Source organism: Musca autumnalis, unplaced genomic scaffold (assembly GCF_047663935.1).
Source record: "Musca autumnalis isolate F117 unplaced genomic scaffold, ASM4766393v1 scaffold_3, whole genome shotgun sequence".
NCBI classification, from domain to species: Eukaryota; Metazoa; Arthropoda; class Insecta; order Diptera; family Muscidae; genus Musca; species Musca autumnalis.
Window position 1 is genome coordinate 132,998,822 of NW_027411866.1, and position 26,009 is coordinate 133,024,830.

The 26,009-nt window shown below is 35.9% G+C and overlaps 1 protein-coding gene across 9 annotated transcripts in view; it reads left to right on the forward strand.

The window, feature by feature from the left end:
- Positions 1–26,009, forward strand: part of sd (TEA domain transcription factor 1 homolog scalloped) — a 610,455-nt gene that overhangs the window by 517,681 nt on the left and 66,765 nt on the right. For all 9 annotated transcript variants that reach the window (XM_073974451.1, XM_073974457.1, XM_073974449.1 and 6 more), the window contains one exon: positions 18,457–18,593. In XM_073974451.1, the coding sequence (XP_073830552.1) occupies positions 18,457–18,593 (137 nt within the window). The remainder of the gene's footprint in view (positions 1–18,456; positions 18,594–26,009) is intronic.

Sequence of the window (26,009 nt, forward strand, 5' to 3'; positions counted from 1 at the left end):
CAGAGCAAACCATTCAATTTCAGAGGTAAGCTAGATTTCAAGCATAAGTGAAACTTGTCAATATATTTTTGTATTTGCTCTCAAATATCCATGGAAAACCACTTGACTCGTGCTCAAAACTTGGAAGCTCACATGCTTCATGATCAGAAAAACCACACGTTTTAGAATAATCCAGGCTAACCTGCTAGAAACCAACCAAACTATTGCCATACCATAATAGCGTCATATTTTACAATAGATTGCATTTTTGGTAATTAAAAAAATCTTCTTTGGAGACTCGACTGCTTTTGTCTGATGGTGATAGTCCTAGCTAAATGCTGGTCATTTTCTTTCGCTAGATGGCATTTCTAGTTACAATAAGGAGGTAAGGTCAAGGCACATGTATTTAAAGGTAGAAGCATGAATTATAGCAACTAACAAATTTACAGAAACACCATTGTTGTTTGTTGTTATTTTCTATATAACGTAGTCTTACTTTATTCCCAGCAAGTTTGACTGTATATTCTACCTGCAAGTATCCAAATAGTGAGAGAAGAAGTCCAAACGCTTACAATTAATTTATGTTGTTATCATTGAACTTGAAAAAGCCTCACAAACACGGGATATAGGAAACACGGAAAAAAGTGAGGACACATGTTCCGATACGCTTGGCAAAACATAATTAAATGTTTATTAGAAAAATACAACAATACAAATCCGCACACACACATACTGAGACAAAAGGAAAGTCAGTGGCACCAACAACAAATATTACATTCTTAATGATCATTAGGGCTCAAAAGATATCTCCAGGGGATGAATTTCCACACTTGTGAAAAGATACACACTCACGCACAGAGACACATAATGGCTGTGAGACAACAAAAGGAAACCTTATACAAATTTGTCCCTTTTAGACTAAAAGCTCAAGACAGGTCAGGAGGTTAAATTTACACTAAGTGTGTAAGCGTGTGTTTGTGAAAATTGCAAAAATAAGGATTTCATTAAAGAACGGCTGCGGCATTGGCGATTGAAATCTCTTTTTCACTCCACCCGCCATCATTTGCCAACAATTTCAAATGATTAATTTAAACGCAAATAAACTTTATCAGATGGATGGCGGCGGCACTCCTTCCTAAATGTTTAAAATGAGGAAGCAAAGGGTTTTCAAAATTAAAAAAATCAACGGTTATTTGAATCCGTGAAAGGGTGAAATTTTAATAAACCCGTTTCGCGACGCATCATTGTTATTGTTGTTGATTTTAATATCAATTTTCTTTTTATTTGGTTTCGAAATACAAAACTCTCGTTTGAATAGAAGCTGGAAATTGAAAAACGTTTAAACAAATTGTTTGTTGTTTTTGTAAATAACACCCAGGGAAATTTTCTTTAGATGTTTGAAAGTTTTTTTCTCAAATTCAATGCCATTAAAATTGATAATTTATTTGTTTTTTTTTTTTTTTCTTTTATTATTTGTTGTATTTATTTATATAATTTGAGATAGTTGTTGCTGTTGTTGTGGCTGTTGCTTCTGCTACCTTTGTCCCCTAAACACTTTGCTTTCTTTAGTTATTATTTATTCATTTATTCTAATTATTATTCCATAGCTGTTTTGTTTTGGGTATTTTCTCATCATCAGAAAACAGAAACTTAAGGGGAAGAGAGGGGGATGTGGAGAAAAACATTTGAAATTTTTGAAATTCCTCAAATGTAACGCATCAGTCAGTCAGACTGGCAGTCAACCAGTTAGCTAGCAATGTTATAGTAGGTAGGGTCTGGCTAATACAACTTTATTTAAAAACCACAACAACAATAGCCGCATTTGTTGTTGTATTCCCTTTTAAAAGCGCTGTTTGTTGTTTTGACTATCTTCTGTCTTGTTAGTTAAATCAATGAACGAACGCTCTGGACGTTTGTTCATTCAATCAGGTATTCTTGTTGTAAATGCCGTTCCCGCTGTTGTTGTTGTTGTTGTCATTGTCATTCACCTGTTTTTGTGTGTTTTAAATTCCATAAACGTTCCAAAAAATCAATCTTAGTTTTGTTAACTGTTTCTTTGCTATTTTGTTGGATTTTTCTAGTTGAGAATTACGTAGTTCTGACTTGCCATATTCATTAAGACAAGCCAGCTCCAAGGGATTGTCTGAGACTGTTAAGGTAAAATAAAACTTGTTATTATTACCTTATTTAAATTGGTGTGGGTTGGGAGAGAGGCAGAGCTGAGTGTAAAATAATACAACAGTATATAGGTTAACAAAATATCAGCTAGATTTGACCACAAAGACATAAAGTCAGCATACGGCTGCACAAAAAAAAAAAAACGATAACAGGAGCGGTGGACCTAGAAGAACCCTTTCTTACAAAAAGGGTCTACAGAAGAGCCCTTTCTTTCAAAAAGGGTTTACAGAAGAGCCCTTTCTTTCAAAAAGGGTCTACAGAAGAGCCCTTTCTTTCAAAAAGGGTCTACAGAAGAGCCCTTTCTTTCAAAGAGGGTCTACAGAAGAGCCATTTCTTTCCGAAACGGACAACAGAATAACCCTTTCTATCAGAAATGGTCTATAGAGGCACCCTTTCTACCAGAAATGGTCTATAGAGGCACCCTTTCTTTCATAAAGGGTCTATAGAAGCACCCTTTCCTTGAGAAAGGGTCTATAGTAGCACACTTTCCTTGAGAAAGGGTCTATAGAAGCAACCTTTCCTTGAGAAAGGGTCTATAGAAGCACCCTTTCCATGAGAAAGGGTCTATAGAAGCACTCTTTCCTTGAGAAAGGGTCTATAGAAGCACCCTTTCCTTGAGAAAGGGTCTATAGAAGCACCCTTTCCTTGAGAAAGGGTCTATAGAAGCACCCTTTCCTTGAGAAAGGGTCTATAGAAGCACCCTTTCCTTGAGAAAGGGTCTATAGAAGCACCCTTTCCTTGAGAAAGGGTCTATAGAAGCACCACTTCCTTGAGAAAGGGTCTATAGAAGCACCCTTTCCTTGAGAAAGGGTCTATAGAAGCGCCCTTTCCTTGAGAAAAGGTCTATAGAAGCACCCTTTCCTTGAGAAAGGGTCTATAGAAGCACACTTTCCTTGAGAAAGGGTCTATAGAAGCACCCTTTCCTTGAGAAAGGGTCTATATAAGCACCCTTTCTTTCAGAAAATGTCTATAGAAGCACTTTTTCTTTCAGAAAATGTCTATAGAAGCACTTTTTCTTTCAGAAAATGTCTATAGAAGCACCCTTTCTTTCAGAAGGGGTCTATAGAAGCACCTTTTCTTTCAGAAAATGTCTATAGAAGCACCCTTTCTTTCAGAAGGGTCTATAGAAGCACCCTTTCTTTCAGAAGGGTCTATAGAAGCACCCTTTCTTTCAGAAGGGTCTATAGAAGCACCCTTTCTTTCAGAAGGGTCTATAGAAGAACCCTTTCTTTCAGAAAGTTTCTAAAAAACAACATTTTCTTTGAGAAAGGGTTTAAAGAAGCACCCTTTCTTTGAGAAAGGGTTTAAAGAAGCACCCTTTCTTTGAGAAAGGGTTTAAAGAAGCACCCTTTCTTTGAGAAAGGGTTTAAAGAAGCACCCTTTCTTTGATAAAGGGTCTATAGAAGCACCCTTTCTTTGAGAAAGGGTCTATAGAAGCACCCTTTCTTTGAGAAAGGGTCTATAGAAGCACCCTTTCTTTGAGAAAGGGTCTATACAAGCACCCTTTCTTTGAGAAAGGGTCTATAGAAGCACCCTTTCTTTGAGAAAGGGTCTATACAAGCACCCTTTCTTTGAGAAAGGGTCTATAGAAGCACCCTTTCTTTGAGAAAGGGTCTATAGAAGCACCCTTTCTTTGAGAAAGGGTCTATAGAAGCACCCTTTCTTTGTGAAAGGGTCTATACAAGCAGCCTTTCTTTGAAAGGGTCTATAGAAGCACCCTTTCTTTGAGAAAGGGTCTATAGAAGCACCCTTTCTTTGAGAAAGGGTCTATAGAAGCACCCTTTCTTTGAGAAAGGGTCTATAGAAGCACCCTTTCTTTGAGAAAGGGTCTATAGGAGCACCCTTTCTATAGAAGTACCCTTTCTTTGAGAAAGGATCTATAGAAGCACCCTTTCTTTGAGAAAGGGTCTATAGAAGCACCCTTTCTTTGAGAAAGGGTCTATAGAAGCACCCTTTCTTTGAGAAAGGGTCTATAGAAGCACCCTTTCTTTGAGAAAGGGTCTATAGAAGCACCCTTTCTTTGAGAAAGGGTCTATAGAAGCACCCTTTCTTTGAGAAAGGGTCTATAGAAGCACCCTTTCTTTGAGAAAGGGTCTATAGAAGCACCCTTTCTTTGAGAAAGGGTCTATAGAAGCACCCTTTTTTTGAGAAAGGGTCTATAGAAGCACCCTTTCTTTGAGAAAGGGTCTATAGAAGCACCCTTTCTTTGAGAAAGGGCCTATAGAAGCACCCTTTCTTTGAGAAAGGGTCTATAGAAGCACCCTTTCTTTGAGAAAGGGTCTATAGAAGCACCCTTTCTTTGAGAAAGGGTCTATAGAAGCACCCTTTCTTTGAGAAAGGGTCTATAGAAGCACCCTTTCTTTGAGAAAGGGTCTATAGAAGCACCCTTTCTTTGATAAAGGGTCTATAGAAGCACCCTTTCTTTGAGAAAGGGTCTATAGAAGCACCCTTTCTTTGAGAAAGGGTCTATAGAAGCACCCTTTCTTTGAGAAAGGGTCTATAGAAGCACCCTTTCTTTGAGAAAGGGTCTATAGAAGCACCATTTCTTTGAGAAAGGGTCTATAGAAGCACCCTTTCTTTGAGAAAGGGTCTATAGAAGCACCCTTTCTTTGAGAAAGGGTCTATAGAAGCACCCTTTCTTTGAGAAAGGGTCTATAGAAGCACACTTTCTTTGAGAAAGGGTCTATAGAAGCACCCTTTCTTTGAGAAAGGGTCTGTAGAAGCACCCTTTCTTTGAGAAAGGGTCTATAGAAGCACCCTTTCTTTGAGAAAAGGTCTATAGAAGCACCCTTTCTTTGAGAAAGGGTCTATAGAAGCACCCTTTCTTTGAGAAAGGGTCTATAGAAGCACCCTTTCTTTGAGAAAGGGTCTATAGAGGCACCCTTTCTTTGAGAAAGGGTCTATAGAAGCACCCTTTCTTTGAGAAAGGGTCTATAGAAGCACCCTTTTTTCAAAAAGGAAGCACCCTTTCTTTAAGAAAGGGTCGATAGAAGCACCTATTCTTTCAGAAAGGGTCGATGGAAGCACCCTTTCTTTGAAAAAGGGTCTATAGAAGTACCCTTTATTTCAGAAAGGGTCGATAGAAGCATCTATTCTTTCAGAAAGGGTCGATGGAAGCACCCTTTCTTTGAAAAAGGGTCTATAGAAGTACCCTTTATTTCAGAAAGGGTCGATAGAAGCATCTATTCTTTCAGAAAGGGTCTATAGAAGCACCCTTTCTTTGAGAAAGGGTCTATGGAAGCACCCTTTCTTTGAGAAAGGGTCTATAGAAGCACACTTTCTTTGAGAAAGGGTCTATAGAAGCACCATTTCTTTGAGAAAGGGTCTATAGAAGCACCCTTTCTTTGAGAAAGGGTCTATAGAAGCACCCTTTCTTTGAGAAAGGGTCTATAGAAGCACCCTTTCTTTGAGAAAGGGTCTATAGAAGCACCCTTTCTTTGAGAAAGGGTCTATAGAAGCGCCCTTTCTTTGAGAAAAGGTCTATAGAAGCACCCTTTCTTTGAGAAAGGGTCTATAGAAGCACCCTTTCTTTGATAAAGGGTTTATAGAAGCACCCTTTCTTTGAGAAAGGGTCTATAGAAGCACCCTTTCTTTGAGAAAGGGTCTATAGAAGCACCCTTTCTTTGAGAAAGGGTCTATAGAAGCACCCTTTCTTTGAGAAAGGGTCTATAGAAGCACCTTTTCTTTGAGAAAGGGTCTATAGAGGCACCCTTTCTTTGAGAAAGGGTCTATAGAAGCACCCTTTCTTTGAGAAAGGGTCTATAGAAGCACCCTTTCTTTGAGAAAGGGTCTATAGAAGCACCCTTTCTTTGAGAAAGGGTCTATAGAAGCACCCTTTCTTTGAGAAAGGGTCTATAGAAGCACCCTTTCTTTGAGAAAGGGTCTATAGAAGCACCCTTTCTTTGAGAAAGGGTCTATAGAAGCACCCTTTCTTTGAGAAAGGGTCTATAGAAGCACCCTTTCTTTGAGAAAGGGTCTATAGAAGCACCCTTTCTTTGAGAAAGGGTCTATAGAAGCACCCTTTCTTTGAGAAAGGGTCTATAGAAGCACCCTTTCTTTGAGAAAGGGTCTACACGCACAGAAAAAATATTTTTCGCTTTTGTTGGAACAAAAATATATGTTTTGCTTCCAAAAATGAATTTGTTTTGTTCAAACATTGTAATCCAAATCCAAAAATACCATCTTTTGTTCCAAACATAGAAAACAAAAACAACTTTCGAATTTCCGCAATATTGTTAAAATCGTTAACAATACCGATTGTAGGAACTATCATAATCTAATTTTGTTTACAAAAAGTATTGTCAATACAGAAAGCCAGCTCAGAAATTTTTGATTTGAGTGCATATACTTCTCATATACACTTTTCGCATAACTTGGATATAAATGTCGCTTATAATATTGCAATCATTGATGAACACAATACATGGTTTGCTGCATTGGCTGACAACAAAGACAAACAAAAAGCCACAAGAACCCACCACAACATAAGAAATAATTAAACACCATAACAAACATGAAAAGGAAAGAAGAATGAAACAAAACAGAAACAAATAAAAACAAGAGTCTCACAAGTACTACATACACACAAAAACAAAGGTAAAGGCAGCATGTCATACAAACACACCACAACTCACCAAAATTGTTTTTTCAACACGGCATCGAATAGCGAGAGAAGAGAAACAAATTTTCGAAGAAAAGAGAGAAATATTGTTCAGTTGACACAAACTATTTTTGGATTTACAATACTACATGAGGAATCCAACAATATGTTAACAATACATATTTTGCTCTTGGAATATTGTTGGATCAAACATATTTTTTTCTCTGCGTGTATTGAGGCACTCTTTCTTTCAGAAAGGGTCTATAGAAGCACTCTTTCTTTCAGAAAGGGTCTATAGAAGCACCCTTTCTTTCAGAAAGGGTCTATAGAAGCACCCTTTCTTTCAGAAAGGGTCTATAGAAGCACCATTTCTTTAAAAAAGGGTCTATAGAAGCACCATTTCTTTCTTTTCTTTTAGAAAGGGTCCATAGAAGCAACGTTTTTTCAGAAAGGTTCTATAGAAGCACAGTTGCTAATGGTGCATAAGTTGAAAAAAATCAATGTCTTAACTCGGGGCTCACATCTGATTGCATTCCAAAATAATTTCAAAGGTTTTTGCCGTCATGGTTTAAATGATTAGGGAAAGGATGTCCCAAAATAGCTTTCTAAGGTGTCCTTATTCTACACCTTATTCACCGATTTCTACAGATGTGCAAAATATCCCCAAGTGTTTACACATGATACAACTAGTGTATGTGGAAAACGTTTCTCTCATTTACCATTTAATTTTCTAATAACCGCCAAAAAATCGTAAAATAATGTCTGGCTTGGTTTTGTTATGAGGTTGGTGGTACATGATGTTCGTTCGTTCGGTCGTTCGTTCAACCATAACCGGTGTCAGCAAATGTGTGACAATGATGTATGGCGTTGTGTTAATTTTGTTGTCTCGTATTTTTTGGGGGGAAACAGCAGCAACAGCACTACGGGCAACATTGTTGAAAGTTATTGAAAAGGAGAAAAAACCGAAATAACAACAACAAGAACGACAATAGCAATAAAGTACTTAGCACAACGCAATAATATTCAAGTCCACACACACACAAAACACAATGACTTTGTTGTTGTTGGCGATGTGGCAAGAAAAACAATCCCCCACATTGTATATGCAACATGGCACACATATCGTACACATAGAAAAAGAAGAAGTATTTTTTGTCATAAAGTGAGGAGAAAAAAGTTTTCTTTTTAAAGAAGCCACAACAGTAGCACTGCCAACAAAACAGCATTAAGTTGGCCTTATGAATAAATTATACGTAGATTTTATGATATTTGCTGCTATTACTCCTTAAAGGCTTTGGTTTCTGTTTTGTTGGCATTACATGTTTAATATTTAGTCATCAGTCCAGTCCAGTCAGTCACTCCAGCCATCCATCCATCCTCGAACCCCACACACAGCTACGCACTTTACAATGTTTTAGAAAATACTCTCTTTTTGTGGCACGTTTAATTTTTGTTTTCTATTAGATTTTTTGACTTTATTTCTTGACGTACTTATTTATATGCTGCTGCTATGCCTTCAAATACTCAAGTGTGTTGCTTAGAGAGGTTCAAAGTCTGTCCACTTATGTACACGTCGTATATGGTCGGTCATAAGACCAGAACTAGGCTGCTTGTTTTGGTTTTGCTTGGTTTTGGCGCCAGCTGTTTTTTTTGCTTGCGTTCTTTATTTATGCAAAAATTGTTTTTAATAATCCAAATTTATATTCTTTGCACATAAATTTTGTGGAAGCTACTACTAGTGCCATGAAAAACGGGTTTGTTGATATATTACAATGTAGAAGGTGGAAAGATACGAGATTTATGTGATTGATAATAAAGTCAATTGGGGAAATAAGAAAACTGGGGAGGTGGGTAGTGAACTTAATGAAGTAAAAGGATTTTTTTGTCGGGAATATTGTTGTTTCTGCTATTGATTGGTTATATTATCGATTATGATCTATAAATCCACATACTTAGGATCAACTGTTTATAACATGGCACGGTATTGAACAATGCAGCAATATTTAATCTCAATACTATAAATAGAAGGATACTTAATAACTGACATAGAAGACCATACACAGAACATTTGCGCATTTGATTTTGAAACCCATTTACTTTGTATTTACATAAATTCTTTAAACAGGTAAGCAAAGACTATAGTTGGTCTGGGACCCTATGATGCCTTACACCAATTACTTACTTACTTAGGTGTCTCTGCTTGGCCACATAACATTTGTCCCATAAGTCGAACTTTCCACCTTTCCCGATCTCTTGCAATATCTTCAAACCTTTGGGGTATAATTCGTTCTTCGACATCATCTTTCACCTGTTCTCTCTATCGAAGTTCATTCAACGCCGATATTCGTCGCCAACTGAGATTGATCCGCAGATCTTTCGACCCTATATCAATACTTGCGTGCATATGCTATAACGAAATGATTTTAGGAAACACTTTAAATTTTCATTGAATAGAAAAAACTTTATAGATTCCGCAACAGTTATGATGTGAAGCTAAAGTTATGGTTTGCAGGTACCTACTTACACATACACACGCACCCTCTCTTGAAAACATTTGTCTTATAAGCCGAACTATTTATACCTCAGCCTTTAGGATAGATATAATGGTCTTAGACCTTACGCATGCTAGTCCGAAATCCGTTTCAGACACTTTGGAGTCGATTTAGCCATTCCGTTCGCCTGTCAGTGTGGCTGTTGCGCACGATAACGGATCAACCGATTCGGCCCAAAATTTGGCCCTCATGATTTGTTATCTGAATATAGATCAACTTTCCATATGGACTATATCAATTCACTACTTCGGTTACCTCTCACACGAAATCTAAATAAAATTTCAAAAAAGTGCAATTTAAGACCCGATTTCGAATCGCTTTTTTTCTGGGGCATGTCCATACTTCCTGAGAAAATGTCCCGAATGCTGTAAAAATTCCCTACAGCCACCATGTGTAATGACATCAATTTTTGAAGGATTCGTTTTTTAGCCACATCGAACGATTTTCTGAAAATTCTCCTTTGGCCTCGATACAAAGTACTATGGAAATAAAGATAGGTCAGGTGGCACGGGTTATTGTTAACCGATCGACATACATTTTTGTAGTTTTTAGCCACAAAAGTAAAGTTTTTTTCATCGATTGGGCCGTAACGGACTTTAGAGAATTTTCGTGAAAAAGCACCTTTGGCCCCATACAAATTACTTTGGAAACGAAGATCGCTAGATTTATACGGGTTAAGGTTAACCGATTGGCATTTGATCCAAAAAGCTTAGGTTTTTGGATCTTTTCCATTTGATCCAAAACATACCCTTTTTGGGTAGGGGGTAGGGCTTCTAAAAAGAAGATTTGTTCTTTTTTTTTTTGTCACTCTAGTTCGGAATCATGTTTTTGGCATGTTCTGGAATCATAATAGTGATCTTCGTTCGAATTGAATACTAACAGTTTTGAAATTTTTTATTTACATAACCTAAACACGCTATCGGGGTTCAGTTACCAGATTATGTGGCTCGTCTCTACACGAAGATGTGCCAGTATCAAAGCCAACAATTTGATGTTTCGCACTTTAGTAGAATTTTAGGACGTCATTCTAGATTCTGTACGTCTTGATTTTTCACACTGCCGCTTTTCCATTTTGCACTTTTTCTTTCGATATATCTCTCGAGCCGTACGCGTTGCTGTGATGCAGCTTTCCAATGTTTAACTGCCATGTTGTGTCTGTTCGTACTTTATTTTCTACGTTTAATCGGCTGCATACCTATGCTTCAACAGGGTAGTGGACCAAGTCAATGATTGGTCCTAGAAACGATCGTACATCTTGTACGTTCGATGAATATCACAACGTGATCAATTTGTTTTGTCTTTTTTTTTTTTTGATTTGGTGACAGCCTGTTGCCCTTATAAATGTCGAGATGCTTAAATCTGGTGCTGCTAAATACCACTGCGAAGTTTATCAGCCTCATTTCATTGTCAGATTTTTAGTGTAGACTTTACACTGTAGATGGTGAATTTCCCCTCTGTTGTACCAAAGATATTCTTCTTTCCAATGGCATTAAAATCGCCTAGAAAAGAAGGACGTCGAATATATCGCTCATTTGCTTGAAGAGCCATACATCTCAAGAAATCCAGTTTCGAGAAAAATGCGTTTTAATTTGATTTCCCCAATTTAAAAAGATTATTACACAAAAACCAAAATAACTACTTTGACCATATTTTGTAAACAGTTAGCCAGATTTCACCGCTTAATGTATGTGCAAGATCAAACATGATTTGAAGTGTTTAAGTGATTCATAAACTCAAAAAAAATAAAAAAACAAAAATTGCATTTGATAGAAGAAAAGTTCGACGACAGAGAAGTAACTACACAGCCGATATGTCTGAAGAGCCTCAGCCAAAGGCGAATGCATGTCACATAGTGGTGGTTGTGTGGGTTCGCATCTTCAGCTTTCCTTTTTCACTTGCATCATTGGTCATTAAGCTCGATTCCAACGAGAAATTAATTAAAAAAAAAAAACATTTTTGTTGAATTATGCCAAACTCGTAGTAAATAAGCTGTAACTCATTGAGTTTAAGAGGTATCAAGATGAAAATTTGGCACAAGATAAAATAGAAGACGTAGAAAAAATAGAAATTTCTAACTCAGAAAATGCATTTTTGGGTTATGCAACTCTTTGAGTAAATGCGCGATATGTTTTTCATAGCTCTCGTAAAATATATTTTGGGTCTGCTCTTCCTTGCCTTAGGAAGAGATTTATGTTGGAGAATCTAGATTTCATACGAATTGTAGCAAGTCTTTCATTGGCCGTGGTGAAACTGAAGACTAGATGTTTAAACCACTGATGGATCCGCAACCAAACTCGTTGTCAGAGCTCCGCACTGCTGACTCGAATTCGAGTAGAGAGTGGGAGTAAAATACGCTCGAAATCGAGCAAATTCTACTCTTGCCGAGTACTTTTTTCGTTTTTGTCATGGCGTTGTTTTATTTTTAAGTGTGGGTATTTTCTCAATTAAAACAAATACGTTGTACAATTTATACCAAGAAAGCTACTACACACAGGGACACACAAATCTGAAAAAAAAATTAATTTATTTTTCAATTCGATTTCATTCTTACAGTAAACTCTTACCATATTTTGTACATTTTAACTCGTATTCTTATTTTTCCACAAGGAGTACTTGAAAGCGCTGCCACATAAAACTTCTTCTCACACCCTTCGAGTACTCCCACTATCGAGTAAAATCCAGCAAATCGAAGCTCTGGTGATGGTAGCTATAATACAATGCTTTATCTTTAGGTGGTCTCGTGACGCCTTTGTTCATCCAACGTATTCTCTGTATGGCAGGTATATCGGCCTCTTACTTCGCAAGTATATCTCCCAGGGTGTAAAATGCACCTACCCTATAAAGAGTGGAAATTTCCAGGTGCACATTCGCAGATGGTCCTTTAAACATTTGAGGGGGGTTGTCAACTTTAGAGGCGTTTGTTTTCTTTCCCATTGTTTTTTTACAGAGGCGTTTGTTTTCTTTCCCATTGTTTTTTTTTTACAGTAGGATATTTTTATATGGGTGGATTCGTTCTTTTGTGCGAACGCTCGGCACATCTTAGGGGTGCCCCAGGTGACACCACGGGGGGGTCAGTGTCTACTTCAAATGAAGGAGAGATTAAGATAACTCCTGGACTTTCCATCGTTAATTTAAACATAAAAATCCTTCGAAAACTATGACTAAAGAAAGTCAAATTATACTAAATATAAACTTTTTCAAGTCTAGTTATTAAATGTTAAAAATTTTCTTCGAATTTATTAAATAAAATTATATTATAAATATTGAATACCTTTTAAAAAAAATTATATGGAAAACGCTTCCCTCCTCATTCTACTTAATGAATTCAGAAAACATATATTAGATGTGACCACATTATTTGAAATGTATGGTAGGCCTCAAATTGTATTTCATTTTTTATTGTTGTAGAGTTTTTCGGTGTATTCATAATTTTCAAGTTTATAACCCGCTCATTTGATGGGAAACGTGATGTGAATATTTCAAGAAAAAATAGATAATTTAAAATAGAAAAAATTCAGAAATAGAGTAACATATTTAGGCCCTACCCAGATTTTATAAGACAAATAGTTTATTGTTAACAAACCTAAAGAAAAAACATTTAATAATTAACATATGTACATATGTATATTGTTAAAGTGTTCAAACTACGTCACAAAAAGCTGACTAATATTCCAAGAATTTGTTTTGGTGTGGTCTGGAATTAACAATTGGAATACGGCTCCAATTTATAATAGCATCTTAGTGATTTCAAATCTGAATATTAATTTTGGGCAGATTATCATTTGTTTCTGTTTTTAAATCCCGACAACTAATTCAGATTTCCATTAATCCTTGAAAATTTCATTTATGCCATCCTCTTTTAAATTTTGTCAACCAAATAAAATTTAATTTACAACATCTATAATCAAAAAAAACTGCAACCACAAAATTAATAGAGTGTAAATTAAAACGGATTTATGCTCTCGCGAAAAACCAATAAGCCACCAAAACATTAAACCGAACGAACAACCAACCAACAATTCAAACACAAAGTAAAAATCTGAAATATGTGGCATTAGAAGAGTGATAAATAATCGTTTCAAAATGACATTTAGGACAAAAACTAATAAAGTGTAGTCAAGTATGTGAGGCCGCACGTACATATATGTACAAACATATGTGTGAAAAAGTGTCCTTTTGATTATATTTGCACACCAACCAACCAACAACCACTTTTATCAATTTTTAGGATTTAATTATACATCTCGTTTAACAGTCGAGTCGACAGTGGCGCGAGGCGCTATCATAAAATTAAAATGTACTCAACTGACACAAATGCCAAATAACAATTATTCTGTTTAGAAGGCATTTAATAAAAATTGAAAACAAAAAAACACTCAAATAATAAATCAAATCAAATGCGAAACGAATGAAAATATATACGAGGAAACACAGAGGAATGACAAATGTGTCACACGGAGGGTTGCAGTTCATGCACATCGATGTGAGTGGGTGTCTGTCTGGCGGGCTAGCTGGTAATGTGAAAATGAAATCGTTGCCTTTCGAGCGGGGGGAAGAAGTGTGACACTTGCTGTAACTAATATCTAGATATAAAATGATGGGTCATTCACACCCACACACACTTCCAGTTTCCTTGTATTGTAATTGCCTTTTGAGTGAACTACATCAATCAAGGATCACAGAGACGTGCCATGGAATTAATTTTAATCAATTTTAGAGGGGAGCTTGAATGCAATTCATTTTGGTTTCTCGTCTCAAGTCTTATGAATTTTAATATACTGAATACTAATTTTGATGACAAGTTTTATTATTAAAGACTCTAACATAGATTTAATACTCTAAATTTTGTCCAGATCATGATAATCATGAATATACATTCATTCATTTTGCTATGAGTCAATTTTAAAAAATGTCAATTTTAATTTCCACTTATTTCTAGTAATTTTTAATAGAATTCAATATAAACTTCCATGTATGTCTAGTCAAATTGTTACTAAATTAGTTTGACTAGTTGTCCATTTGACGAGGAGTCAGTTTGAAAAGTTGTAAATTTTTACTGAGATTCAATTTGGCAATTTGATTAGTAGTCAATTTGATTAGAAGTCCTTTTGACTAGGAGTCAATTTTACTAGGAGTCAATTTGGCTAGGAGTCAATTTGACTAGGAGTCAATTTGACTAGGAGTCAATTTGACTTGGAGTCAATTTGACTAGGAGTCAATTTGACTTGGAGTCAATTTGACTTTGAGTCAATTTGACTTTGCGTCAATTTGACTAAGAGTCAATTTGATTAAGAGTCAATTTTACTTTGAGTCAATTTGACTAAGAGTCAATTTTACTTTGAGTCAATTTGACTAAGAGTCAATTTGACTAGAAGTCAATTTGACTAGAAGTCATTTTGACTAGGAGTCAATTTTATTGAGATTCAATTTGGCAGTAGGTCTATTTGATTAGTAGTGAATTTGGCTAGGAGTCCTTTTGACTAGGAGTCAATTTGACTGGTAGTTCATTTGACTAGGAGTCAATTTGACTAGGAGTCAATTTGACTAGGAATCAATTTGACTAGGAGTCAATTTGACTAGGAGTCAATTTGACTAGGAGTCAATTTGACTAGGAGTCAATTTGACTAGGAGTCAATTTGACTGGTAGTTCATTTGACTAGGAGTCAATTTGACTCGGAGTCAATTTTGCTTGGAGTCTATTTGAATTGGAGTCAGTTTGACTTGGAGTCAATTTAACGAAGAGTCAATTAAAAGAGTTGTCAATTTTACTGAGATTCAGTTAGACTAGGAGTCAGTGTGATGACTAGATGTCAATGTGACTAGAGGTCAACTAGGAGTCCATTTGACGAGGAGTCACCTTGAATAGGTATCAATTTTACAGAGATTCAATTAAGCTAGGAGTCAATTTTACCTAAAGTCAATATAAATTTCCATGTGATTAGAGGGTCCTCTAAGATTCATTAAAAGATAACAACTCTTTTAAGGGTTTCCTTCCAAGTGAAACCCATATAACGGGACTTCTGAACTGTCCCTCTGAAGTCATTATAATTCCCAAGTCATTATGAATCTTAAGTCATTATGACTCGGAAGACAGTATAATTCCCAAGTCATTATGAATCTCAAGTCATCAGGAATCCCATGTCATTATGACTTCCAAGTCATTATAATTTCCAGGTCATTAAAACTTCAAAGTCATTATGACTTCCAAGTCATTACGACTTCCAAGTCATTATGACGTTCAAGTCATTATGATTTCCAAAATCCTTACGACTCCCAAATCATTATAACTTTCCTGCATTATGTCTTCCAACTCATAACGATTCGAATCTCAATCGATTATGACTCAAAAGTCGTTATGTCTCCCACGTAATTTTGATGTCTAAGACATAGTAACACTCAAGTTATTAAGAGTCGCAAGTCATTATGATACGCAAGTCATTATGAATCTGTAGTCATTATGAATCTCAAATCATTATAAATCTGAAGGCATTATGAATCTCATGTCCTTATGAATCTCACGTCATTATGACTTCAGATCATTATGACCGCCAAGTCATTTCGACTTCCAAGTCATTATGATTTCGAAGTCATTATGGGTACCAAGTCATTATGCCTTCCAAGTCATTATGACTTCCATGTCATTATGACTTCCAAGTCATTATGACTTCCAAGTCATTATGACTTCCAAGTAAATATGACTTCTAAGTCATTATGACTTTCAAGTCATTATGACTTCCAAGTCATTATGACTTCCAAATCATTATCACTTCCAAGTCATTATGACTTTCAAGTCATTTCGACTTCCACGTCATTGTGACTTAAAAGTTATTGTGACTTAAAAGTCATTATAACTACCAAATCATTATGACTTACAAGTCATTATAACTGCCAAGTCCTTACGATGTTGAAGTTATGACTTAAAAGTCATAAAGACGTTAAAGTCATTACGACGCTTAAGTCATGTTGACGTTTAAATTATTACGACATTAAAGTCAATACAACTGTAAAGCTGTTATTATAACGTTAAAATCATTATGACATTGAATTCATTATGACTTTAAAGTCATCATAACGTTGAAGTCGTTATGACTTTGAAGTCATTATAACGATGAAGTCATTATGACTTTGAAGTCATTATGACGGTGAAGTAATAATGACGTTTAAATAATTTGTACATCGAAGAAATATGACATTGAAGTCATTATGACATTCAAATCAATTCCAATACCAAGTCATTCTGATGTCCAAGTCATTGCGACTCCCATGTCATTATGACGTTGAAGTCATTATGACGTCCACTGACGTCCATGTGATTATGACGTTTAGGTCATCATGTCGTTCAAGTTATTATGATGTCGAAGTCATCCCGACAACCAAGTCATTATGACTAGAAGTCGTGATTTAAACCCTATGCGACATAAGTTTATTAAGAGTAATCTCCCTCCATGATATTTGCAACAATGTAATTCAATCGAAATTTCCCTTCTCTTTGGGGAAATGGCCCTAATAACAAAATTAAATAATACCATAAATTGTGTTTTGTTCTCCATTTAAAAAAAAATACCTTTCCCTATGTCACATACAACAACTCTGCACCATGGTCTCATAGGCCAACAGCAAGTTGGATTTGAATATTGTGGGTGCATTTGTATGTACATATCTGCTTTAAAGTACCATCTATCACTTCAGTGATAAATGTTGTAATCACGGTATTTTAAAATGATACCGCGTTTTTTGTTTTTTTTTCGGATAAATTGCACCCACCGAGACAAAAAACAGCAACAAAAATACCGACAACAAAACTGTGGTTTAAATTAGTTGCAATTTGATAGCTCTTTGCCGTATACCTCATTGTTCATTGGTGCATACATATGTGTGTGTTGAGTTTCAATCTCTGTTGCTGTTGGTCTGCATACATCTTCTGTTCCCTGCTCCTCCACCTCTTGGTTGTGGAAAATATATTGTCAAAAAAGTGCATCCTTTATTTATATGTGTGTGTGAGTGTTTATTCTTATTTGTGTGTGCAAACCTCTACATATGTATATTGCGACATGACAAAACCACGAAAAACACATAGGTTTCGGCGTGTTTATGCTGTGGTCCCCAGTTCTGGTTGTTGTCACGCTTTTATGGAGGACAGACGATATTACACAAACACACAAAAAAACATGGGCTCACCAAACTCAATCATGAAATGCACAGAGATGTGCATTTTATATACCGAGCAGTGGCGTTGTAGGGATTTAGTTTTGGGGGGATAGAAAATAAATTAAAGCATAAATAACAAAACATCTTCATTTCAATGTGAGAAATATTACCTACGTCTATGTACATATATGAGTTAAAGGGAACTATAAAATCTCTGTTGCCGCATGCATTATTTCGTCCTTTTTTACAGAGGATATCCATAAAACATCAATGATAGAAATGTCCACTTTGATGCCTGTTGATGTCAATTTTTAAGTACTTTTCCCTCATATATGAGGTATGGCAACATATTCATGGAAATTTTGTAGATATTTTCCCAAAAATTCAGAACTAACCCCTTCGCTCGTTAATTCACACAGGGAAGTGCATCTGCCCAGTCAGTTAGTCAGTCCGTCAGTTACATATTAAATGTCAGCTCGTTTTTATGCTTTTACACACAATGTTGTTTCCAGCAAATAAAATAATAAACAGGATACACTTGCTCTTCCATACTTCCTTCTTCTCCACTCTGTTTCTTTTTTATGGTTTGATATGCATATATGCAAATAACTCCCACAATGTCAGAGGAAGGATGCAGATGAATGAATGGAAGGATGCATGTGATATTCGCCTGGCAATGTATGTGGCATTTTACAGGATTATAAATTTTACCAAATAGTAGTTTGTGATTTGTTTCATTCAACATTCTCCACATATTTGCGGTTTATGTTTTTCCATCAGCAACATTCTTTTTCTTTTTTGTGTGTTTGCAGTGTGACACATAAGTACTACTGCTGCAACCATACTCTGTTGCATAGTTTGTAAATCAATGTCAAATTTGGAGTATAGTGAATTACTGTGATGTTGAAATAATTTTATTATGCTGTGATGTTTTTGCATTTTTAATTGTTGACAGAATTAAATTTTAATATATTTTTATTTTTTTCTCCTTTATTACAGACGGCATAGTCGGCCCTGGCACAATAACCTCACCGTGGACGCCAGTGAGCGCCGGTCCCCCAGGAGCCCTGGGACCGGGCGACTCCAATGGCAGTATGGTTGACAGTAAAAATCTCGATGTGGGCGATATGAGTGATGTAAGTATTGAACATATTCCAAATACAATTCAATCATTCTTAGGGGAACGAAAGACAGAAGAATTTAATGTGATTTTCAAGGAAGATTACCTTAACCTGATGTTAGATTACATAAGTTAAAATAAAGTTTCGTATCAATAATACATAGTTCTACGAATGTAACTATGGTGGCGCACAGTGGTTCAAAATCGTTTCTTTCTGGTCAAAATTCTGTAACCTTGGAACGGATACACGCAGAGAAGAGATATTTTAGAAGCAATCATATTCTAAGAGCAAAATATTCTGCTCCTACAATATCATATAAGACAAGCAGCTTTCCGATACATCGGTCTAGTAGCTACAGGGAAATTCAATGTCAAAATTAAAATTTTGAGATTTTTCATATTTTGCATCAAAATATGGATGTTTTTTTTATATGTTTCAATCTTTTAAAAAAGGCCAAACACAAATAAACAAACCATGTCAAATTACAGATAGTTCGATCAAAAAATGTAGATAAAATACTGAAATTTCCTAAAATCGGGAGGTTCCGTTGTATGGGTGCTACAAAGAAACATCGACCTATGTCGAAAATTTTTGGTGGAGAAGTTTCGTGACTGCAGGGAATATCAAATGTCAGTCAGAAAATGTAGCTAAAACTCTAAAAATACCACAAATCGGTAGGTACCGTTATATGGGGTCAATACTAAATCATGGACATATGCTGACAATTTTTGATGGAGAAGTTTCGTGACTGCGGGAAACCTCAATTGCCAGGTTACGGGCCATTTATAGTCAAAACCCTCAAAATGCCGAAAATTGGGATGTACGGTTATATGGGGACTATTCCAAAACATAGGCCTACATATGTTGGCAATTTTTTGTGTAGAAGTTTCGTGACTGCAGGGAACCTCAATTGTCAAATTACGAGTAGTTTAGTAAAAAATGTAGCTAAAACCCTCAATCAAAAAATGTAGATAAAACCTTCAAAATACCGAAAATCGGCAGGTATCGTTATGTGGGGGCTATACTTAAAGGTGGACCTATGTTGAACATTTTTGGTGGAAAAGTTTCTCAACTGCGGTGAACCTCAAATGTCAAGTTACGGGCAACTCAGTCAAAAAATATAGCTAAAACCCTCTAAATGCCTAAACATGGACCTATGTCGACAGTTTTTGGTGCAGAAGTGTTGTGACCCCTAAGAACCTCATGTGTCAAATTAAAGCCAGTTCGGTAAAAAATTGTAGCTAAAATCCTTAAAATACTAAAAATCGGAAGGTACCGTTATATGGGGTGTATACCTACTAAACATGGACCTATGTTGATATTGTTTTGTGGAGAAGTGTTTTGACTCCTAAGAACCTCCAATGTCGAATTTCAGCTCGGTTCGGTTAAAAATTGTAGCTAAAACCCTCAAAATATTGTAAATCGGGAGGTACGGTTATGTAGGGGCTATTCCAAAACATGGACCTATGTTTAAAATTGTTAGTGGAGAAGTTTCGTGACTACAGGGAATCTCAAATGTCACATTATGGATAGGAGGTAGGTTTATATGAGGGCTATACCTAAACATGGACCTATGTTGACTTTTTTGTTGAAGAAGTGTTGTAACACCAATGAACTTTAAATGGCAAATAACAGCCAGTTAGGTTTAAAATTTAAGCTAAAATCAAAATACCGAAAATCCGGAGGTACCGTAATATTGGGGTTATACCTAAACATGGACCTATGTTGACAGTTTTTGGTGGAGAAGTGTTGTGACCCCTAAGAACGTCAAATGGCAAATTACAGCTAGTTCGGTTAAAAATTGTAGCTACATTCCTCAAGATATTGAAAGAAAGAAAAGAGACTCCTCAGGGCACTGAGTATTTTTTTAATATTGGAAAAAATAATTTTTGTATAAAAAAGGCTCCCCAGAAGTAAGGGTCCTGAGGATTTTTTTTCTATAAAAAAAGTGTCCTCAGGCCACTGAGGATTTTTTCTATAAAAAAGTCTCCTCAGACCAATGACGAATTTTTCTATAGAAAGTAGTATCCTCAGACCATTGAGGAAATTTTTCTATAGAAAAAAATCTCCTTGGCCACTCAGAAAATTTTTAGAAAAGTCTCCTTAGATCTTTGAGGAAATTTTTTCTATAGAGAAAAGTCTCCTCAGGCCACTTAGGAAACAGAAAATTCTTTCAGGCCACTGAGGATATTGTTTCTATAGAAAAAGTGAAAACATTTTCTTTTAAACAAAACAAATCTCCTCAGGCATCTGAAGAAATGTTTTCTATAGAAAAAAGTCACCTCAGGCCGCTGAGAATTTTTTCTATAAAAAAGTCTTCTCAGGCAACTGTGGAAATTTTTCTATAGAAAAAAAGTCTCCTAAGGCCACTGACGTTTTTTTCTATAGAAAAGAGACTCCTCAGGGCACTGAGTAATTTTTTTCTATAAAAAAGGCTCCCCAGAAGAAAGAGCTTCCCAGGGTTCTGAGGAATTTTGTCTCCTCAGGTCATAGAGGAGTATATATGGGCTGAAAGAGGACACTCTGACATCATTGTGCGAAAACATAACTTTGTTCCATGCCGTTACTTTCTCCTGAAAAAGTCTTCTCAGACCACTGAGGATTTTTTCTATAGAAAAAAGTCTCCTCAGGCCACGGAGGAATTTTTTCTATAGAAAAAAGTCTCCTCCTGCCACTGAGATTTTTTTTCTATAAAAAAGTCTCCTCAGGCCACTGAAGAATTTTTTTCTATAAAACAAAGTCTCCTCAGACCAATGAAAAATGTTTCTATAGAAAGAAGTATCCTCAGACCATTGAGGATTTTTTTTCTATAGAAAAAAGTCTCCTTGGCCACTGAGAAAATTTTTAGAAAAGTCTGATCAGATCTTTGATGATTTTTTTTTTCTATAGAGAAAAGTCTCCTCAGGCCACTTAGGAAACAGAAAAGTTTTTCAGGCCACTGAGGATATTGTTTCTATAGAAAAAGTGAAAAAAGTCACCTCAGATCGCTGAGGATTTTTTTTTCTATAAAAAAGTCTCCTAAGGCCACTGACGTTTTTTTTATAAAAAAGTCTCCCCAGAAGAAAGAGCTTCCGAGGGTCCTGAGGATTTTTTTTTATAGAGAATAGTCTCCTCAGGTCATAGAGGAATTTTTTTCTGTAGAAAAAAGTCTGTCCCCTAAAGTTCAAGACCACTTAAGTTGGAATTTCACTAAAATTTAGAAAAAAATCTCACTTCTTGTAAACGCTGCCTACAGCTCTTAAAGAGCAACAATCCTACCTACCTAAAAAACAATGCACCCAATATCTGAGAATGAGCGGAGAAGTAGCTATCTCTTTCTCTAGAAATTTGCAAATATGATGTATTTTCCAAAATTGGGAAAACAATTTTTTTAGGAGCTCGACACGCCCATACCTTCCAATATTTTTACCTTATTTTTTTTTTTTTTTTTGGTTTCCTTAGTTTCAGGATGTTTAGTGTAGAATCTCCTATAGAAATTAACAATCGGTGACGACAAAAAAATCTAAACCACTGTGTGGCGTCAAATGAGTAGAAATCAGCTTGAGCGGTATATTCAAAATCACACCGCAACCTCCTTTTAAAATTCTTGTCAAAGGTCCATCTATTCTATCTTCCCATAAAAGAAGTACCACCTAATAAATCAAACCAATTTTGAGCATCAAATAACATCAAATGATTTATTATGGCCAAATATACATTACAACCTCCCCCACCAACTGTTCTCAGAACCTCAATAAAATTCAAAGAAGACTCACTTGTGTTGAAGTGTGTGATTTTCACACACAACTATAAATAAATAAATTAATACATTTACGAAAAGGTGCTTCAAGTTACACTTACGCACTGTAGTTCCTACTTCAAACACAAACGTCATATACACCTACTTAGGGTTTGCTTTAGGTGTACTCCTTAAATATAATTTTGGAGATGTAAAGAAGCTCTTCAATTGATACTCTCAGTATTGGTACTTCTCTTTCACACTCGCACCCACACCCGCTACAAATCAATATTAAGGACTCTCACTTATTCACTATTACTTTGTTGTATCTCTAAGGATACAACAACAAAATTCACAGAAGTTCACATATGTGGGAGGATGTTTAATGAGTATCATCATCATCTCATTGTCAGGATAATAACAAGCTATACTATTGTCGCTATTGTTCTTATGTGCGTGTGTAATATGAAACTTTGTTTTAAATATTCTTGTTGATCTTTATTGTTATTGCCATCAATATGAAATGTTGTTGCTGTTGTGGTATAATGAGAAGAGGACAACCGACAACAAGTGGGAACGACTTCCTTAACAGCGTTGTGTGGCAACTACTGTATCTTATTCCCTTCCCTCCCTCTTTGTGTACATGTATGTATATTACGCCTACACGCGACAACCCAGCCTTTCAATGTTTCAGTAGTTGACGCTCTACCATCCCTATTTTCACTTGACTTACGACGCTGTATGCGAAGTACAACAAGTCACAAGTCACATCACAATATTGCTTATTTAAGTACTTTTATGTGACACTTGACAATTAAAAATCACTTGTAATGGCAGTCAAGTGTATCGGGTGTTCCATCTTTTGACACATCGTTCATGTGACAATGTGTGTTGTTTTTCAATATTGGAAAAGTAGCCTGGCTTTGAACGAGGTGTGGAAGAAGCATTCGGGGTAATTAATAGAATAGGTCATAGGCATCAGAGGAATTAGACCTCCAACTCGGTTCCTTTGTTATTTCTAACACCCTTTAAAGGTAGTTAGCCACTATGTACTGGGCAACACGGTAATTTACTCAAAAAGTGATACATCTCAAGATATCCCTTTTCGTTAAAAACGCGTTCTAATTTGGCGATTGAAATTTGACTTCCCCACTGAAAAAGATTATTACACAAAAAATGAAACAATTACTTGGACTATATTTTGCAAACAGGTAGCCAGATATCAATGTTAAATTTCTGTGCAAGATTAAGCATGATTTGAAGTGTTTTAGCGGTTCATAAACCCAAAAAAAATGTTGTTCAATTATGCCAAAAAGGTATAAGCCTAAAAATTTAAAATTAAGTAGAAGTTGTAGAAAAAATGAAAATTGCTAAATCGGAAAACGCATTGTTTGTGTTATTCCACTCCTTGCGTACCTCGCCGAAGAGACAAGAGAGTCTTCTTTCATATTAATGTAAGCACGCCGATTCATATTAGCTCAAAGATATGGCACCTACGTTTTATAGCCGAATCCAAACGGCGTGTCTTACAACACCACTTGTAGAGAGGTTTTATGTGGCTGAAAAACATAGGAAATGTCGCCAAAATTATGCTGATAGGTATCTTTGCCACCATTGAAAATGTGACGTTGGCTATCCTGAGATTCGAACATACAAAATGTAAGGCTGGTGTGCTTACCATTGTACTTTGGTGGCACCTACCATCACACATAAGAACACAAACATTTCGATTAGCACAGACCACCGTCAAATCATCGTCTCCGTTAAGGAAAAGATGATTGGTAAGGGTTCCGAGAACTTACTAATGAGGAGAGGACTTCCCTACGGTCGTGTTAGAAAAACTGTATTATCAACTATGTATATAGGCCAGTCAGTCGTATGTGAAAATCAGGAGTAAAAAGTCGAGGACTCGCAGGGTGAACTTTTACCTTTGGGGACTTGAGGAGCATTTCTTCTATTGAAAAATGTCTCTTCAGGCCACTCATGAAATTTTTTCTATAGATAAAATTTTCCTTAGGCCAATGAGGAAGTTTTTTTATATAGAGAAAAAAAGATCTCAGGCCCCTGAGGAAGTTTTTTCTATAGAGAAAAAAGATCTCAGGCCCCTGAGGAAATTTTCCTATGAAACAAAGTAACCTCAGGCCACTGAAAAATTGTTTTTTTTTATAAAAAAGTGACCTCAGGCCACTGAGGAAGTTTTTCTTATAAAAAACGTCTCCTCAGGCCACTGAGCATCTTTTTTGTAATTAAAAAGGTCTTCTCAGGTCAATGAGGATACTTTTTCTATAAAAAAAAGTCTCCTCAGGCCACTAAGGAATTTTTTATTATAGAAAATAATCTCATCAGTACTGTGAGGATTTTTTTCTATAGAAAAGTGCCTCCTCATGACACTGATATTGTTTTTCTGCAGAAAAAGTCTCCTCAGACAACTGAGGACATTTTTTCTATAGAAAAAAGTCTCCTCAGGCCACTGAGGAAATTTTTTTTCTGTAGAAAACAGTCTTCGCAAGCCACTGAGGACATTTTTTCAGTAGAAAAAAGTCTTCTCAGTCCACTGAAGATTTTTTTCTATAAAAAAAGTCTCCTCAGTCCGTTGTGGAAATTTTTTCTATAGAAAAAATTCTACTCGGGCTACTGAGGAAATTTTTTCTATAGCAAAAAGTTTCATCAGGAAATATTTTTCTATAGAAAACAGTCTCCTCAGGCTACTGAGTAAATTTTTTCTATAGGAAAAAGTCTACTCAGGTTGCTGAGGATATTTTTTCCATAGAAAAATGTCTCCGGTTACTGAGGAATTTCTTTCTATAGAAAAAAGTCTCCTAAGGTTACTAAGGACATTTTTCTATAGAAAAAAGTCTCTTAAGTTACTGAGGAAATTTTTTCTATAGGAAAAAGTCTACTCAGGTTGCTGAGGATATTTTTTCCATAGAAAAATGTCTCCTCAGGCCACTGAGGAATTTTTTTCTGTAGTAAAAAGTCTTCTCAGGCCACTGAGGAATTTTTTTTAACCGAAGAATTTTTTCTATAGAAGAAAGTCCCCTCAGGCCACTGATGATTTTTTTCTATAAAAGAAAGTCTCCTCAGGACACTGATAAATATTTTTTTTATAGAAAAAGTCCCAGTCCACAGAAATTTTTGGTTATAGAAAAAGTGACGAAATTTTTTCTATAGAAAAAGATTCCTCAGGCCGCTGATGATTTTTTTCTATAGAAAAAGGTCTCTTTAGGATTTTTTTTTCTGTAGAAAAGTCTCCTCAGACTATTGAGGAATATTTTTCTATAGAAAAAAGGCCCCCTCAGGCCGTCGAGGAAATGTTTTCTATAGAAAAAAGTATAGAAAAAATACTCCTCAGATTACTGAGGGATTTTTTTTCTATAGAAAAAATCTCCTCATGTCGCTTAAGATATTTCTCCGTAGAAAAATGTCTCCTCAGGCCATTGAGAAAATTTACTGTATAGAAAAAAGTCTCCTCAGGTTACTGAGGAAATTTTTCCTATGGAAAAATGTCTCCTCATGTTTTTCCATAGAAAAATGTCTCCTCAGGCCACTAAGGAAATTGTCTCAGTAACCTGAAATGACATTTTCTCAGTAACCATAGAAAAAGTCTCCTCAGGCCACTGAGGAATTTTTTTTTCTGTAGAAAAAGTCCCCTCAGGCCACTGATGAATTTTTTCTATAGAAAAAAGTCTCCTTAGGCCACTGAGGAAAATTTT